The 19823-nt window shown below is 45.3% G+C and overlaps 1 protein-coding gene across 1 annotated transcript in view; it reads right to left on the reverse strand.

The window, feature by feature from the left end:
• LOC135897829 (nose resistant to fluoxetine protein 6-like) overlaps positions 1-19823 on the reverse strand; it is a 198258-nt gene that overhangs the window by 67291 nt on the left and 111144 nt on the right. Inside the window, exon 2 of the mRNA XM_065426538.2 lies at positions 2861-3093. Within this exon, the coding sequence (XP_065282610.2) occupies positions 2861-3037 (177 nt within the window). The 5' untranslated portion in view covers positions 3038-3093. The remainder of the gene's footprint in view (positions 1-2860; positions 3094-19823) is intronic.

The raw sequence follows: 19823 nt of genomic DNA on the forward strand, positions 1-19823 counted from the left end.
CTTTGTGGGCTTCGACTAGCTCGTCCAAGGTGTTGTGGAGACTTAAGCGGAGGGGTCGGATCAAAGGACAGGGAGAATTATACAGAACCAACGCACTTTATCGGAATCCATGTGAAGCGAAGCATGCCTGAAGCGGTTAAGTGCTGTAACACTGTTGATCTGCTGTAAAGCGTTTAGCCGCACAGCACTTACGTGCCTGGCCGGCAAATCAGCAAAATGCGGAAACCTCCGTCACGCTATCCACGTGATATATATATATATATATATATATATATATATATATATATATATATACACCGTACTTGCACGTAAATAACGCGAATAGAACGCGTGGGTGACTGTGGGTCTAGAAAAAAGAAAACGGAAATATTTTTTTCATCCAAGAACGACAAATAGATGCGGAGATCTGAAAGGGAAGAAGTGAAAGACGACAAGTGTGCATTTTTGCTGTTCGTAGCTGACTTCAACCGCTAAATAAACCTTTTCCCGCACTAGTAGCAATGTATTGTACCATTATAACGCAAAGGAACGTCGCAAATAAAACAGGAAATTGCGCATAAAAGCAAATGCCCACACAGCGCTTTCCTTCATCGTTACTGCGAACTGCCGTCGCAATATACAGTGAAAGGACGATTGCGTGCCAAATTTTCTCGTTGTCACAGCTGACGCCTTTGTCACTGTCGGCAATAACGGCGTCGTCCTTCATGCCACCAATGTTACTGGACAGTTCGCACCTAAATATGGCACGAGGCGCGTTCTTAGGGCGCAGATTTCGAAAAAACAAAAACTTCTGTTATATGTGTACAAATACGCTAATTTAAAAGAAACATAAGCCCCCTTTTCGTAAACAACTTGAGATCATTGTAGAATGTATTGTCAAGTGCTCTGTATTGTCACCTTATATTGTCATGGCGCAGTCTATGGGTTGCCGAACACTCCGCGAAAGCGTTTATGGGTTTTCTGGACGTGTCCACGCTTAAGCAACGAGGAAGACCGAGTGCCGGATGCTCGCCGAGTGTTTTTACGTCTAGCTTCGCTGAGTCGTTCAGTTGCAGCTGTAGGTACGGTGAATATGGGAAGTATTTGTGAAGAGTACTTAGTGCAAGCTAGTCGTAGCTTAGTGAAACCTATAAGAATCCAACAGATAATGAAGCCAAGGAAAGCGTAGGGGAAATTATTTGTTGTTTTAATTGAAATGTAGAAATTATAAGGTAATAACCATATTATTCCTACTTTTTTACATCATTTCTGCCTAATGACCTTCATTATCATCTTTATATTTGTTAAAAAAGGAACAAATAATTACCTCTTTGTTTTCCTTGGCTTCATTTTTTGTTGGCTTCGTATGGTTACGGCTAAGAAAAATCGGGCCCCTTGGTTTTTCTCGTTTCGTTGGAACTTACACATATGAAACATTTGAAACGCTTGGGCGGAAAAAGAAACAGCTTAGAAAACAACAAATACAACAGGACAGGAACGATGCTTCCTGTCGTCTCCTGTTTTCTTCTGGGGTGTTTCTTTTTACGTGCAAGCGCTGGGAATGTCTCAAATATTCGGCGAATGTTCAGGTAAGACACAGCCAGCGGGAAAAAACTTCGCTCAGTTGCCGAGATTGCCACCGCATCGCCGAACTCATATTAGGAACTTGCAGTATATAGGCGTTATGCGAGCACCAATCATTCAGATGTATAGAACATTCCGTCAATCTGCAGGATGTTTTACACGAAAGACTCGCGTCGCAAAGGCATTCTGGCACCGTGTCCCGAAGTGATCTACAAAATGCCAGTTGCCAGAGGCAAAGGACAATGGTTAGATTTCAGGAGTGGCGCGTTCTGTTATTTTTTACGCCATCCAAATTAATTTTGTACTATGTGTGCACGAGATCGCGAACGTTGGTGGTCGCTTACAAAGATTCATGGGTTCGCGTAAAATGCACACCCAAATTTTAAGAACGCCGCCAGGAACAGCCACAGCAAGATTAACATGTGGAAACGTTTATCAACATCCTAAAAACAGCTCGGCTCAACACACCTCATTGTCCAAGAGCCAATCGTAGAAGGGTAATAAAAAAGCTCCTCTGCAGTCCGCGGTGCTTCAGTCATTGCTCATAATGAGGAAGTCACACAGTTTTGGTAAGACGAAGATGGGTAGTATAAAAGTGGCCGATCAGCACAAAACTTACTCGAACTATTGAGTACTGACCCTTTTTCAGCCTATAAAGATATCAGTACGGAACAGCTGTGCCTTTTGATAATCGTCTTGTGCTTAATCGACAAAGTTTTTTTTGTTCGTAAGTGCTGTTTTATATTGGCTGGCAGCTTTCGTTAATCATAGTATATCCAACGTGACGATTGGCTGGCATCTGTTCTCACAAACAGTTTTAGTTTAGCGTCAGAGCTTTCTCGTAAAAACGGGCCCTGTTTATTTCGGAATAAAGCTATCTCCAAACATTCCTTGACTTCATAGAAAACACAGGTCGATATATAGCACATGTGTAAATCATTCCACATGGCAAGCCCTCCCCCCCTCCCCGTCCTTTTCTCAAAACCTTTAAACCAATCTGCCCAGCTAGAAGTGAGACCAAAACTCTTTTAGTTACCAGGGGCCGATTTTCACAAATCTCTTCGTCCGTCAGTGCTATTTGCGACTGGCCGGGCGCTTTCGCTAATAATATGTCCAGCATCAGGATTAGCTAGAATTTGCTCTTACGAACAATTCAATCGTAAGAGATTTTTGTGAATGCGCAGCCCAGTGTGGTTTCCTCACATCGCCGGCGTTTCTACGGCGCCCTCTGAAGGAAAACAATAAGAAGAAAAAATAAAAACAAACGGGTGGAATAAAGAATAATTAGAGTGCTTGCCTTGAGAATGGGCAGAACTTGGGAGATATTCCGGAACATGTGCTGTGGGTTGTACTTTTTGGGCTTGGGCGGCAGGAACGGCTTGATGTCCAGGGCACAGTACTGGCCACGGAAGTACTCGCGTTCCTGGCCGTCGTCCCGGGCCACGATGTTGACGCACTCGTTGTACGATCCCATGGCCACCAGCGTCCCTTCAAGCACCCCATCCGGGATCTTGCCGGACGAGTCCAACACTGCGAAGACAGTTGCATTATGTTTCGTCACCCATGTGGTAGGGCACAAACAAAAGACACTGTACGTACAAAGCGTACGTACAGTGTCCTGCTACTTTTTAACTGACCGGTTGAAAAGTGAGTGTTCTCATAATACTTCTGCATTCGCAGCGTTGCGAGCTTTCGCGCAAAATACACTAGAAGTGGTAGATAGCACCATCGCACTGCATTCACGGCACACTTAGCGTACGATCGCCCTCAATACACGCCCTCCTGAAGCAGGTTGACGGTCACCAGGGTCCCCACGGGATATGAGAAACGAAGGATCCGACGCCCTAGCTCTCGGTTTTGTAACACCGAGCAGCCCCGTTAAGTGGCCAGAGTATTTCTGTGCCAGTGTTATAGGCAGGGAGCCTTCATACACACCCGCTCAAAGCGCTGTTCTGATGTGGTTACATCTCAAAACATTCTGCTGCAATATTCCGCCAAACTGGTCAAACCGCTATTTTGATTCTCTGTTCGGCTAGAAGGCGCATTAAATTGCTACCTGTTTCGTTATACACTGACATATGCATCAATAACGGCACACGATTAATCAAATTTCTTTAGTTATATTGCAATGTGCACAGGGAAGCTGCATATGCCTTCAATATGTATGTAGCCTTTTTCTTTTATTTGAACCCATAAATTTATTTCTTTACATTTGCATGTCGCACGAAATACTTAATGCAACGAGTTGCACAGCAAGGTGGCACGCGATGGGTATAGCATCGTCTCACCTCCAGAACATGAAATATATGGAGTACTGCTTTTGCTGTCGAACTTGCATGTAAAATAAATGTTTTTCGCGGTCTTCGGTAACGAGGAATGTCCAATTTGTCTATTTAGCTATACGGTCAACGTGTGTAAGTTTGCACATGCTGTATTTTTTGTGGCTGCGTGCAAAGCTCATTCAAGAGAGAAAGATGGGCATATAAGGAAGGCAGCGATGTTAATCAGTCAAGAGTTGGTTACCCTCCGCTGGGGAAGCTTATTCAAAAAATGTGGTTACTATCACGGGACCAACGATCTGAGTCATGGTCTCGGTGACGTCTTGGCGGAATACCATTTTGAGTCTCAGAAATCGCCAAACTTAGCTTAAAGTTTCGCACAGTATTTAGCTGGCGGTGGCATGTGTTCCCGTTCAAAGGCTGATACCACCATATAAAAAAAGGCGTAGGCGCGCATATACATAGTGTTAGATGAAACATAGCGCCCTCTCCATAAAAATACAAGCGTATGAAAGAGTTTAAGCAGTCTATCTATTAAGGCGCAGTCGACTGCAACCTTAATCCCACTCGATCCGTTACTAAGCATCGCTCTTCTCAGTAGGTATGCCGGTAATGGAGCGTGTACCCTCATTTTGATATGACGGCTTTACATTCTTGCCTTTTTCTTCTTGCAGTACACATGTTATGTGTTATGTAGCGTCCTCTGAGTTTCGGTAAATATTGTAACTTTATTGTATAGACATTTCAGTGAGAAATTTCTTTTAAAAATAAAGCAGTCTATCCAACATCAGATATGTCAGCGCCCAATATCAGTACCATCGCAATCAATTGAGGGAACCAACAACGATAAGTTTCTCTTACGATACCAACTCTACACACAAGCACATACAAGAGAAGACATAGTCCTCATCCGTCGGGCACAGACAGACACTACCAAACGACACCACACAATATGACTGAGGACAGACTAGCCCGCGAGGTATGTGGTATTACCCCAATTACTGGGAATGCTGCGGATACTCTATTTTCTCGCATTTATAAATTTCGACAACAGGCTGCGCTCCTTGTCCTACACCTGCAGCGATCCAGCTCATCCACAGATGAACTGGATCACCCCATCGCAGGAGCTTCGCTCGACACTGCGATTAGTGCTGGTGGATAGCATCAAGGGATCTAGTCAGCTAGGCAAAAAACACCAGTTCTATAGACACCTTTATACATTGACCACTCGGACGAAGATTCGTTGAAAAATGCGCAGTTTCTTCCTCTGTTTTCATATTCAAACAGTGAGTGGTAACTTTGCCGCGTTCCAACACCGAGTGTTAAGATGACTGAACGTCGGAGAAAAACAGCAGTACGCCTTGGTACAAAGGCTGTGCGCCAGCTGGATTGCGTCGCACGATTGCAAAGTCGCGCGAACACGCCGGCACTGTCCTGTAGCGCTCGTAAGTTCGACTGTTCGCACAAAATTCTAGTGCAAACGACATTTGTGATCAGTGACAACGTCTAAGTGAGCCAAAATGTTAGCGTCGTGAACTTACGAAGGCTCTTGCGCCATCCATGCATTTCTCACTACGGCTTATGGCGACAGCGCACTGTGTTGAAAAACAAAATACTCCAGTGGCTCTTTGACACTCGTCACGTATGCAGACAATACAAGAAATGCCAACCACTCTTGTTAGCCCCTTACCGCATCGTTTATCATGTATGACACGCATAGAACGGCTAGAACAACTACCTATATATAACATAATCTAAATAAAAGAAAACCCTACGTATTAATCGGGAATCTGTGCCCTCTGTATAGCAATGAAATACGTAGTGACTTTAGCAGAGGAAATAATTTCTTACATTTATCCGTTAAAGTAAATGTATGGCCGCAGCTCGTCACCCAAGGTACAAAGAGTTCAATAATCAACAGGTCAATTTCACGATTTTACACTTGAAGTCAGTGCACAGGAAATATCAGGGTGTTTATTTACTGTTTATTAGGCTACTGTCATGTGTTGGTCTATAACTACATTCTGGTTGGTCCGTGAGGCAAGCATTAATTGCTGTATCATATATATAATGCACATCATATATTAGAAGAGCAACGATGAAAGAAAGATCTGGCCTGGATATTGAAGCTGTCAATAAGTCATTCATGGATGACGTCATCAGAAAAACTTCTACTAGCTGCGTCTGTGAGGAATACATTCCAATTTTAAAGCAATGTGTCAAGCTGTTTCAATAGTTCTGAAATTTTGCGAGCTTTCTGCAATTAAAATATATTTGTTCATGGCCACAAAATAAACCCGTAGCTGCATGGCATATACTATCATATATCTTATGCGACATTTTGGCTCATAAAATTGCAACCAAGCGTTTCTTCAGAAAAGTAATATTGGTTTAGGCATATCTGGCCTAAACGAAGCCTTGCCAGCTTTTTACAAGAAAAAAAAATATGCGTAAGGGGGTTAAAGAACCCTCTGCTTTCCCAAGCTGCAAGAAATTCCACAATCTTTAAGGAAGCCCTCCGGGTGGACGCGCTCAGCCCATTTCCTGGCTCATAATTACCGCTTATTTTTGCGCTTCCTCAACTGATCCGTCTTCTGCCTGACATCTTTCGGAAAGCACGCAACCTGTTTTCTCCTCGTTGCACCTCACAGCCACCGCGCCCGGGTTTCCATGGCTCCGAGAGGCGCTCCTCTGATAGCGTGAACCTCGGCGTGGCAGTATAGGTGTTAACGAACCCGACGAAAGGCCACATTCAGCACATTTTCCAGCTGATAACTGCCGTTCGCCGTAAAGCTAAATTATGGTCTACCACCTTGCTTGGCCTTGCGTCTTCACTGCACATCATGACGAGATGCCGCGAAGGCGCCGTATACACAGCAATGCTGGGGCGACGGACGCAAGAGTCGCGAGCGGCGGTGCGGCGGCAAGATCACCTGGGTTCAACACGAGGGTTGTGCTCCACAGCGGACTGTTGCGAATGGACGGACGAACTAAGAAACGGACACTTTGAGCCCATTTCTTAGGTCGCAAATGCTGCTCATTTTATTATTGCAGTAAAAAAAAAAAATAACAGGAATGGGCAGTTACGCCCTCTCTTTCTGTTCTCAGCCGCTCCTTATTATTAGACACGCTAAAATGTCGACCAAACGACTACCAAACTAACGAGAAAAAAGTGTGAGGAGGCTCGCTACATAACACAGCTGAAACGTAGATGCAGTGGGTATTTGTTAGATGGAAGAATTGTCTTCAACGTCGCTGGGCTTGGCATGCGCCACAACTTTTCTGTGCTAGTGAGTGGATCCTTGTTGCCAAGGATTCTATTGCGTAAAGTCCTTTCCTGAATTCGCCGGTCTTTAGTCTTTCGCAAAAATTGTTTTCGTGAGGGAGATATTGTTTACGGGAAAGGCAGATAGGAAGAAAAGCTCATATAAGTGCATACGCATTATAACTGCAGCGCAGCACTCGACCGAAACAGCGAAAGTATAGCTGCTTGGGTAACTCAGCATGGGCAGCCGAAACCGAGGGGTCGCTTTTAGGCGGGAACTACGGTACGGGAAAAATATGGATGACCAAATACCTTCCGTTTGTAAATCCGTTGTTCCTGCTCTTCGAGTTGTCGGTTAATTCTGCCTAGCGCTGCCATCTTCTAGCCTCCTGGTTAACTCAAATGGTAGTGTCCGCCTTGGAAAGGCGTTGGCCCCGGTTTGGACTCCCAGCAACGGACGAATTTTTCTTCCTTTCTGAGAAAACATGTGGATTTCCTTCGTAGCTTCATGAAACTTCCGGACTGATGACGATTTTGCTCCCTTTCGTGCGCAAGAAAGTTGCATGTGCAACATAGTAGATAGCCTTTAGGTTTATAATAAGATATTAGCAGCTACAGTTGGTCTGGGATGATACCGATGACTGAGTTGGCACCCTTCACGAGTTCTACCGTATACCAGTGTTTGACCAAGCAAGCGATGACGATGCCCTGACTTCCCGGCTGGCCTGTCTTGAAGCTTATCTGCACGTGTTCGCCTGCACGAGTCATGCAATGAGTTGGAGGTTCACAGCAACCTTCTGAGAGCCACTAGTAGCCAACTGCCTCTTCTCCGCCACTTACGGCAAAAAAATAGCCATAAAAGAAAGAAACGAAAGGAAAAAAATACGTGGTCGCTGCAGTTGCCAACCAGTGCGGAAATTTTTTTCGTATATGGCAGCATTGAGATGACGCTGTTCGATAAGTGGGCTTATTAAGGTAGACTCATACGATTCAGATATTCCCAGTGCCCTCATCCACGCAGAAAAATGGGCGAAATAACAGAAATTGTTCAAGTCTCAAACAAGCAGAGAGACAACGTACAATAGCGACGTGGAAAAGAAAAATGCTAGCATCGACGAAAATGAAAATCGAAAGATGGCGGCGGTTGCGTGGCAAATCAGCGTTGTACAGCACGTGCAGATTACCCTATCGCAGAACCAAGGCTCAAGGTGATGGTATCCTTTTGCTTTCAGGGTTGCCATTATCTGATCTGGTCTGTTTTTGTTGATCTTGATCTGAAGACCGGTTGACTCCATACCTGTCTGGGCGCTGCGCCACCCTTCTTTCCCGACTAGCTTCGCGCTGGCAGAGGCAGTGGAAGGTGCGCGCGAAAGCATTGAGTCCTAATCTGAGAGACAAATCAGCAGACGCAGGACCCGCGCTTCCATCTTGCCGCCGGATCTGCCCTTGGGTCGCACGAGACGCCAGAGGTAACTTGTAGGCCACCCGAACGGCACGTAATATTTATTTAAAGACGCGAAGGATTCGCCATACGTAACGACGGCGTCTGATGTCCCTACGGCTCTCGTCTCGTATTTATTTTCCTCGGCTTCAGCCTAGCGATACACCATCTTTTCCTTTCAGTGGTCCGAAAGGGCTACTACGCAAATGTATACGCTAGTAGTTTGCTTTTACTATAAAAATCACGCCCTCACGCTTAGTCCAACCGCCACTTTATGCTTCGTGGTTCGTTTGTGCAGGCGTCAGTGGGCCTGTTATCGAGATTCAATAGCTAATTACGTGTTACCTCTGAGAATGCTTTCTGGTTCTTAATCACGGCTATAAGGCTTATTCGTGTCATGCACGACGAAACAAGCGAGTCGTGCGCTTTCACGCTCAACACGGAGAGAAAGTACGAATGCCCAGAGACTCCGGTGCTCCCTTCTCACAGTCACTTGCGTCTCGACAACACGATCCACAAAATGTTGCGTCAGAAGCAACACCGACCGGGGGCCCGTGCGGGCTTTCATGACAGTACCTACGTTCCAGTAAGTGCCTCTCCCATAGTGACGAAAGTATTGCACGTGCTATGTCATGCAATCATTAGTATTCGCACTCGGTTCAGGGACGTATAGTACAAATGCGTCAACGCGCTGACAAGTTGACTATAGGCATAACATGTAATGCACTTCGTTGGAAAAGTTTCACGTTCTCATAACAAAACTAAATAGCACGCCCGAATTCGCATTTGGAACCAGTATGTACAATAGGGGCTAATAGCATGCGAAGTCCCCATTAGATAACTCCGATTATGCGTATGCCATTCTGGACACAACGAATGTGTGCAGGCTCGAAAAGCCCAGAACAGAAAAATTGAACAGTGTTGGCAAAATTCTGAGATTTCTGGCTGGAGCACGATGGGGAAGCTCCACGGATAACTAGTTGAAGCTTCATATCACTTTAGTAATAAGATATTTAGAATAGTCAGTCATCCGAGGATACTCAATGGCGTGCCACGCTCCGTTGTAAAGTTGCATTTTTTTGTGGCAAGAAGCCTTGGAGTTTGTCTTGGAGTTCCTAAGGTGACGTCAAGCACACTGGTCATCGCATAAGCGCGAGAGCATCCAGGCGCCGGCGATATGTTGCCTGCCGGCGCGGATCGGTCGGGACGAGAACAGAGACATGGTTGAACGTGAAGAGTGCGCGAAGCACAGGTTTCTTCACAGAAACCTGCGTTTAGCGAAAAGGTGTACAGCAGTGGCTGAATTCGCGACCACTAGTAAAATAATTTGGTGAAAGGTATAGTGAACATCAAGAAGGAAACAAGCCGACTTTGATCGCTTCCGCGCCATTGCCTTTTGCAATGGATCGTAGAGTTGACAAAGCAGCATGGAGCCTTAGGACCGGTTTGTGATTCGGCAAACATGCTTCAGTATATTATTCTTGCTTGTAGGCGGCGACAATTGCTTCTATTTTTTTTTTCATTTGTCAAGATGCCTGAATTCACCGTGGTTGGATTGAATTGAATTCTGGGGTTTTATGTGCCAAAAGCACAATTTGATTATGAGGCACATCGTAGTGGGGGACTCTAGATTAATTTTGACCACCAGGAGATCTTTAACGTGCCTCCAATGCATAGAACACAGACGTTTTCGCATTGCGCCCCCATCGAAATGCGGCCGCCGCGGCGGGTAAGACAACATGGTAGAAGCTTGATAAAATAAGCACCCGCACTCTCCACTACGGAGCAGGCGACGCAAACGTTCATCAAACTCTTCTTTTACGATGCACCACACCGTTGGCTCCATGCGTCGCTGAAATTAACATGCAGGGGCGGTGCCAAAGAGACGATTTAATAACACGTCCATCTGTTAAAGCAGATGTCGGTGTTGGGTTTGGTCCTTTCTCATATTTCCCGTGGTTTCGCACAAAGGTTACGCCATGACCGTCTACAGTTCCGCAATGGCTCAACAACTGTTGAAATAGTGATTACTGCGTGAATTTTTATTGAACTTCGTCATGGTCGTCGATGTTAACGTGTTCTGCTGCTTCTTCTATTATTTACTAATGTGCACTTTTGCTCGGTCTGCATGCACCAATCATTTGCAGCAGTTGTTTAATACGCAGAGCTCATTGCAGTCATCGTGCAATTTTCAGTGCATTGGTTAAGTAGCTATTGTTTCGCTTGCATGTGTCGGTAAATTTGAAGAATTGTAACAGCCACTTTCGGGATTCATAAATATTGGCATTCCATTTTCGCTTTTGTTTTTGCGCAGGCCTCGGTGCATTTTGCTACACGCGTGTGATATTTGATTGTTTGAACGAGGCGCCTGGGCACCATCACTCGAAAAAAAGAGGAGGAAGAACGAACTGGGCTCGCGCTGTGAATCTAACCGGTCAGCGCTGCAACCGCTGTTAATATAACCTGCAAATAGTTGCTCGTCTTACTGACTCGTGCTTCGCGTAACATTGTGGTGGAGGGTGCCGTTCCCCGTCCTCGCCACGGAGCTCCGCGGCGGCCGCACCGTCCTGCTTTCCGCCATGGCTCCCGGTGACGACACCTCGTCTCCTACATGCGACCCCGACAGCAACGTACGTTACGGCTACCGATCCCCGCGATCCTGGCATATTCTCCGGCCAAGATAATGTCGACTTTGAGGACTGGTTCAACCTGTATGAGCGTGTTAGCAAAAACAACCGCTGGCACTCTACCATTGTGCTAGCCAATGTCCTATTCTACTTGGGCGGAACTCCTCGTGTCTGGTTCCGGACATACGAGGACGAGATCTCTAGCTGGGATGCTTTCAAGGAGAAGCTCGTCGACCTTTTTGAAATCCCACCGGTCGGCAGCTGGCTGCTAGAAAAGAGCTTGCTACCCGAGTTCGGTCTTCTACTGAAGCGTATGTCTCGTACATACAAGACGTGCTCGCTCTTTGCCGGAAAGTCGACGAGAAAATGGCCGAGGTCGACAAAGTCTGCCACGTACTTAATGGGATCGCGGACGACGCCTTCAACTTGGTCTTCGACAATGTGTTCACCATCGGCGTCATTGTCAAGGAGTGCCGCCGCTTTGAGCTCTCCAAAAGCCACCGCGTCATTCCACAGTTCTCTCGGCTCTCTAACACGGCTGGGACGTCGTCTTGCGTTGACCTTACCGCTTCACCACCTTTTAATGAGCACGTCACACGTATTGCTCGCCGCGAACTCGAGGCTACAAGTCCTGCGCCGTTCCATTCACGCCCACTTGATCCCACCATTGACCAACCAGCCCCAGCGATTTCCCTCATTCAGGCAGTTGCACGGCAAGAATCTGCAAACCTAGGTTTTCCTGCTGCCTGCTCCGTCTCCCGACCTGACGCCCGACCGGCGCCGACTGCTCCGCCTCACGGCGATCTGTATTCCCCTCCCAGACGCCGCAACCATGTCGAGTGGAGAACACTGGACGACAAGCCCATTTACTTCCGTTGCCTCCGCATCGGCCACCTCGCTCGCTACTGCCGCACCTCCTGGACGTCACCGTATTCGAGCTCCTTTTCCCCGTCTCCTCGTCCATATGCCTACCCGCGCCGTTACTTGTCTCGCCGTATGCCTCCTACCTCTGACGTATCCGTCGATGTCAGTCGTCCTGCTCGCTCGCGGTCACATGAGCGCCGTCGGTCCCCGTCGCCCCAACCACGCCGCTATTCGTCGCCTACCAATTATGGACCATCCCGGACGGAAAACTAGATCATGCAGCTCCAAGAAGCAATGTGGTGCAGCAATATGGCGACGTCGGAAAGAGATGCAGATTAGATCGTCACCGTTTCATCTCCACCATTTTTTTACATTATTTTTTTTATTTTTTCCTCTTGCGTTTTTTTTTTTTTAGATGACCATGTTTTGGAAGATCCCTTCAGTAAGAAGTTTGCTCAGTTGTGGTGGCGCTCATAATCGCATCGCCATCCTGATCGTCATCGATACCTCATCACCACAGCCACAAAATCGGGCGGAGCTCGAGTTTCGGCTACAAGATATATGCAGCCTCTTAGAGTGCGCTGGTTATATTTTCAATGCGACAGCATTCGTTATTAGTGCCATTGGACGGGTTTTATCTGCGGCCAATACTTTCGAAGGCAATGAGAGGAAATGCGCGTATTGCCCATCTGCCAGTGACACACACGCAAAGAAAGAAAGAAAGAAAGAAAGAAAGAAAGAAAGAAAGAAAGAAAGAAAGAAAGAAAGAAAGAAAGAAAGAAAGAAAGAAAGAAAGAAAAAGAAAGAAAGAAAGGAAGCATCTGCCAACTTCTTAACTTCAAAGTGGTACTCGTCGGTTTTGAAATGGACAATCGCGGTGATGCGTCTTCAGTCTCCGATAGTGAGGTGTAATTAATCAATGTTTTTCAAATCAGTTTTGCCTCAATTTAGTAATTAAGCGGCGCGGGCATGGGCGGCAAGCGTATCGGTTGCTGTGCGTATTTTGCTATATCACGAAGTACATTTCTGACGTATCTCACGCAGAAATTCGTCGATGCCGAAAGCCAGCGATCAGAGGAGATGACGTGTGTTGAGGCTGCCGTGGCGAACGCGCGCCGTAGCGCGCTCTACTCAAACGCGTTTCTTTCCCTTTTATATATATATATATATATATATATATATATATATATATATATATATATATATATATATATACAGCGTACATTAATACCAGGATTAACAGATAGAACGACACACACTACCACCACCAGCAGTGAACTCGCAACTGAAGGGATTTAGGACGCATTCATTCACGCATATATAAAGGAGCACGTATATACACGTGACATGAGTTGCCGCAACCGTCTGATTCAGTTAAGGTTAAGAAACTAAGTTCTGCCGAGGCAGCATTTCTTTGTCATGCAAACCTGTGAAGTTCGGCTAACAGAGATTTCATTTTCATTGCAAATATGACAATATGATATGCTTCGACAACTTCGTGTGTGTCGTTCTGTCTGTCCGTCCTGGTTTTAATGTGCGCCGTTTTACATCAAAATGAAGCGTTACCAACTCGCTTAAGTCGCCCTTTTATTGGCTTTCTTTCGTTGCTAGTACTGAAAAAAAAAAGAAACTGCAACGCGGCATACCACAAATTCTCTCGACATTTTATCGTTGGCCCCTTCCTACCAGTCCACAGCGTATCTGGTGGTCCGTAGTTCTAGCCGGATTTGTCAAAGTTCAACGAACGCTGGCACGCGACTTATGGTGAAGGTGAAGTTGGGCGCCCACCTGCATTTTAGATGCATGTCAGATTTTCCTACCATGTATCGTTGTTCGCTTTACGGATTTCCACAGAACCCAGTTGATTAGATAGGAACTTTATCTTGGTGTCCCTTACCTCTAATTCGTCAAACATGCCGAACCCGGGGTTTTGTATGAGCGTGCGTGCGTGGTGCTTGAAGAATGAAGGGAAGCAATGGGCTCCATTTCTTGTTCCTAACAACCATGAGAAATTAACACAGATTGAGGCCAACGAAGGCATAGGGGAAATTAACTGTGTTTGTTTAATTGAAAAGTAGAGATAATAGAGAAAAAAACTAAATAAAGTGTAAGACAGTTTGCCGCTGAGTGGGAGTCCAACTCCCAACCTCCGCATGATGCGCGCGGCGGCCTTGGCCCGTCCACCTTCTTGGGATTTCTGTATTTATTACGCCATTATGGCCGTGAGTATCAATGGCTAACACTCCAGCCCAGGGCTAGGTTTAGTACGCATGCACAAATATGCGAGAAAGTGGACCGCACGACGGCCACTGGCTCGGCTAGAACATCGCACACGCAGTGCAGAGTTTGCGGGTTCGGCGCCTACCGGCAGCAAGTTTTCTTCCACTTTTATTTCACGTTTCTTTTCCTTTTCTTTTTTACATTTCAAATAAATAGGCGCAGTTTTTTTTTTACCCATATGCCTTCCTCTGCTTGGCTGTCTGTTTTGACTTCTTATGGTTGTGTGTGTTTCTTATTCCCAAGTAGAACGAGTTCAGTGAATGTGGCAAACAGTTTTGTTTTTCTTTCGTACATTTGTGTGAAGAGACGGGAACGTCTGTACATTGCCATTTATTTTTTACATCTACGACTTTGGTAGTGCATTATGCCATTAACATTGCACAGCATAAATTTACTGCTTGCGATGCTTGCTGATAGTGTTCTGGTACAGCTCGCAAAAGTTGCTTGACGACGGAGTCATTCAAAATATGTGTATATTTTTGCAAGGAACGCTCGAATTTCAAGGTGAAGAATACTGCTCCTAAAATGCGAGGCCCGGTTTTGTAATGAAGCTTGTTCAGTATGCCGGTCGCATTTGAACTTGACGCTTCAGTGTACGCAGCGTGCGTACCTTTAATGGACAACAGCAGAGATAATAAATATGGTCAATTGCTGAAAGGACGCCATCATCCATGATGGATTATCCTAGGCGGTAACTGACGATTAAGTCTCAAAAAAGCACTTGGAAAGCATTCTCAGGGTGACACCAGTTTCGAGATATCAATTCCCGAACTTTGTGTAGAAATGTATTGGCGTTCCAGTTACTTTTGTGCTTCAATGCATAAAAAGACGTTTTGTTAAGAACGTAAGTGGAACGACAGTGCATTTTTGCCTGAGTTTGATGGCGCATATCTCCAAATTGGCGTCATTCTGGAAATTAATTCCAAGTAGGTACGCCTTGCAAACTCACCGGCTACAATTCCTCAATTGTAATATGCGCCGTAAAGTAATTCAGAAGATAAAATTAGTGAATTCTTGTTAATTAGTTGAATAAGCATTTCGAGTTCTCGTGCGAGTAACGTTCGCCTCTATGAATAATCCAGCTCAAGGACTAGAACTATGTTATCTGCAACAGGCTATCTTCTTTAAATTTAATAAAACTTAGAAACAATCACCCTGTATTTAGAGACAGTGAAATGGGATCGCGATAGTTTACGATCATCCAATTTACAAAATAATTAATGACGATTTCGGCAGCCTGCCTCCTGTACTACTTTGAATTAACGCTATAGCTTGTACTTTCAGGCCACTTTATAATAGCATACCAGGCAGAAGTAAGATTCGATCTTGCTTCTGCTTGGTATACTGCATTAATCTACATCAATTGGTATCTGCATTGCTATCTACACTGTAACCTGTAATTGTTCCGTGTTCATGATGTGTTGAAATTGCTGTAATCTGTGCTTTATTGTGTTTAGTTTGGAAAGAGGACCTATTGCAGTCTTACTTCGGGACCGCCTTCTGTATATTAACGTCCTGTATAGTTTTTCTAATCATCACAATAAAACCGATTCTGATCCTGGTCGACATCCTGAGCCTCCCGAAGAAAATAAGAAAAGGTGAGACAACAGCGGTTGACACCGAAGACATGCGAAGTCTTTTTTGGGCGTATTAGTCTACCATGTGGTTTGATGTTTAAACTGCCCTAACTTCGGGATCGGCCCACATGTTTCGTTGAGTGAAGCCGCTCCTCCGATTCTGGCTTTAGACGCGCGCCGCTTGAGCGAGCGCATCTGGTTTTCATTTCGTCCTTTTTGCGCTAATTTCGCATTATTACTGCTCCGTACAAATCTCTGCGCTAACTTTGTACGTCTTTTTCGTTCCAAGCTTCATTTTGACGCCTTTTTCGTTGTCCTACGTGCATTGGAAGGCCTCAAATCGTCTAATTTGACGAAACAAAAGAGCCCACGAAACCCACGAAACCCAAATCGATCGCGAATTTCAAAAAAAGACCTTCAAAAACATAAATCGCAGATTCTCTCCAAGTGCGAAGCAGCGACAATGGTAACGTGCGCGTTTGTTGGTACTGTCATAGCCTATGTGGAGCATATCCGAAATTGAGGATTGGCCAAGAATCGAATGGTGTCGCAGACTTGCCGTTTTGAATATTATTATTTCATTCCGTTCACTTCATTTCATGGATCAAGTCTGTTTAGAGTAGCGTGCTCGTGAATATTGTACTGAGTGCCACACAGACTCTTTTGCACATGTACCTGATTGCTTTAGGGCGATGACTGTGCAAGTTGTGTGGCTCGGACTGATGCTTCATCCCGGCAGATTCCCTGCCTTTATCGACGCTTTGCGGTTTCCTTCCGCATACGTCGTAAATCTCGCGCGTTCTCTAAGAGTACGCGCTGTTACGAAGTCGCACATGCGTGCCCAACGAGGGTACTTCAGCTGGTAGCGTGCAGACACGTCGTGATCGGGTATTGGCGCCTCAAGCAACTTTTGAAAAGGGGACGAGAAGCTTATGCAAAGTTCTATTTGCGTACTTACAGACGTTGGCAGGACTTCCTTAACAATGGGACGTACACAGCTTTAAATGCACTTCGCTGGACGTTTTTCGCTGGTCTATACTCGCAATCTTTTCTTCATTAGTTGCAACCGGAGCGAAGTAAGGAGGGAGATGGAGCAATAATGTTCGTCACACACGTAAATTTGCGTTCCTTTCCTGTGAGAACAAGATGGGAAAGAGCAGGTCCAGCCGTCCTTGTGGCCTCTCAGGCAAGGGTTAATTTGCGTCGGTTGTTAGACCTTGCCCCACTTACAGTCGACGAATGCGGGGAAGCAATCACCTCTCTTAGCAAAGCCGCCGCGTGCTATCAAGGAGGTCAATGTTCCGACACAACAAATTGTAGCAGAAACGTTAAGCATATTATCTGATGACTTTAAAGTGTGTTTTAATCTTTGTTACCGCTAAGGTATACCTCTCAACAGCTGTGGTGGTTCTCAAGTAAACTCTATATTTACCGATACCGGTGTACTTACCGATATTAGGGTATATTGAGTCTCTATACTTGCCAGAAAACCTCTCTAAGCCCATTCTACAGTTAAAGGGTCGTTGACGGTAGCCCTCTAACTTGAGCTTAATATCATGAATATATTGGTTTAACAACGTCTGTTCTCTGCTGGGCACCACACATTCACCAGTCCTACTTGCTGCGCATTACAAAAGCCATTGTTTCTTGAAAGGTATCCATGACTAGCACCCACTAACCATGTCTGTCTATTTATTTATTTATTTATTTATTTATTTATTTATTTATTTATTTATTTATTTGTTTATTCAAATTTTAACAACAAATTATGGCGCACATACATTTGTGAGACCTGTCTGTGAGTGTATTAACGTGATATGGTTGCCATACTTTAATATTAACGCAGCAAGCTAGCTCATACCGACCACCTGTCTTTGTGTAAATAAGTCCAACCTCTCTCTCTCACACGTACACGCAACTGGAAAACGTTCAAAAAAGGCCATTAGAGTTATTCACAAATAACCTGGATGTGGAGATTCACCTACTCACTTCATAGCGCAGTCGGGAATTGAAATATTCGCACTTTGAGCAAAGCAAGCTACCCTAAAATTTTATATGAAACACTCAACAGATTCAATATACATGCCTCATCAACACGTTATATTTTAGAGATCTCGCGTAGCAAGCCACAGACAACTTTATACACTAAATGAGTCTGCGTTACAACAGTAGCTCCTAATATTTACTCTTCCTTAAGGTAGTTCGCGAATGGAACTGCCTGGACGCTGAAAAAAGAAAAACACTAGTACAACATGGTTTTCCTAAGTTAGTAGAAGACTTTGATTCGCGATGTAGTTCTCCATTTATGTTGAGGGCGATTCTGATTTCTTGCTTCATATATAGCCCGATTTATGTTCTTTTGATGTATGCATATGTACGTAATTGCTTGAGCATTGTTAAATTCTGTACTTACATGTATTGAGGAGCGCTTATTTGTTCTTTAGCAAACGTATCTTCATTGTGCGAACGGAATTACTTTTTCTGTGCATTTATGCAAATCTAGTAATAAGTACCATTTGTCAAAGTTCATCAGTCAACCTTGGTTTGGAAAGGTTCTCTTCGGACCTAGGACAGACTCTTGTTGTCGGCGCGGTATTCTACAGTCTATCATCACATTTTTACACAAGAGTAGCCTGAATTTGAGACTTCGAAGAGTTTTCGTTGTTCAAGTTCATTAAAACCACCATTTAGTCCCCCTCCTCAACACTTTTCTCTCTTCATCTTTTTATTCACCGCACCCAACGCTGGGTAGCAGGTCCAAATTGTGATTCAGGACGACCTTTCGTGTGCTGAGACATGTTAATATTTCATATTTTGCATCTGTTTGTGCAATGTGTGAACGCGGGCTTTTTTTTTTTTTTTTACGCGACGCAGTGGTTCGGCAGTTGGCGGTGTGCTGTTGATAACAAGGTCGCGGGTTTGATATGCGGCCTCAGTCACCGCATATCGATGGGGAGCGAAATGCAAAAACGCTTGTGTACGTGTACTTAGATTCAGGCGCGCGTCAAAAATCAGTGCCCTTCCACTCTGTGAAGAATTAAGAATGACCAGCGAAGCTGTATATGTGGGCTCCTCAATGGCGAACTGCACCTCCGCTGCGGGTCGGCCCGGCATTGTACAATCTTCGGGATCGGCCCACGTACGGGGAGTGCTGAACGCCTGCTGCACCTCCGCCGCGGGTCGGCCCTGCATTGCACTATGTTCGGGACAATGCGAAGCACTTAGCGCTCCCCGCATACATTTCCCTGTAAAGCTTAAATCACGGATACAGTCGGGCGTTGCCAGCGTGCCTGGCAATGCCCGGCGAAGTCGGGTAGGTTACGCCGGCGACTCCAGGATCGCCGAAAAATTGCACCCTGTATATTACGGCGCATTCACCGTGGCCCGCAACACCACGGCGATCAACTGTTGCGGCAGCGCATGCGCACAAGGGCGCGGCGAGTGAGCGCTTTTTCGTTTGGCAAAGGCGCAACCTCAGCGCAATCTCTCCATTGCACACGAACCAAGGTCAATTCACATTGTCGCGAACGCGAGGCTGAAATACGGTTGCAAACCAATGAGTAGCGACATCAATTACGGCCGTGCGATTTAAGCGCGACTACATATAGCGGTGCAAAACACTAGTTGATGAAAATTATGCATCCAATACGTCACCAATTAAAACATTTGGAAACGTACAGACAATGCCATTAGAATAGAAAAATGTGAAGTCACAGGCTGTTTTCTTTCATCCACGAATAATTGTGGGTACTAAACTGTGCAGCCTTGCTTAAATTTGCTCGTGGCGATGCGTGCTGAGAAATGCCGAGATTGTATTACTCTATTTAGCACTGTATATGTCGTCAAAACTCTCTTAAGCCTATAGCCATAAAAGTTAATGGCAATATATATGGTATAACCTTATAAGATTTGATCAGTAGCTTTCTT

Source organism: Dermacentor albipictus, chromosome 1 (genome assembly GCF_038994185.2).
Source record: "Dermacentor albipictus isolate Rhodes 1998 colony chromosome 1, USDA_Dalb.pri_finalv2, whole genome shotgun sequence".
Classification (NCBI taxonomy): Eukaryota; Metazoa; Arthropoda; class Arachnida; order Ixodida; family Ixodidae; genus Dermacentor; species Dermacentor albipictus.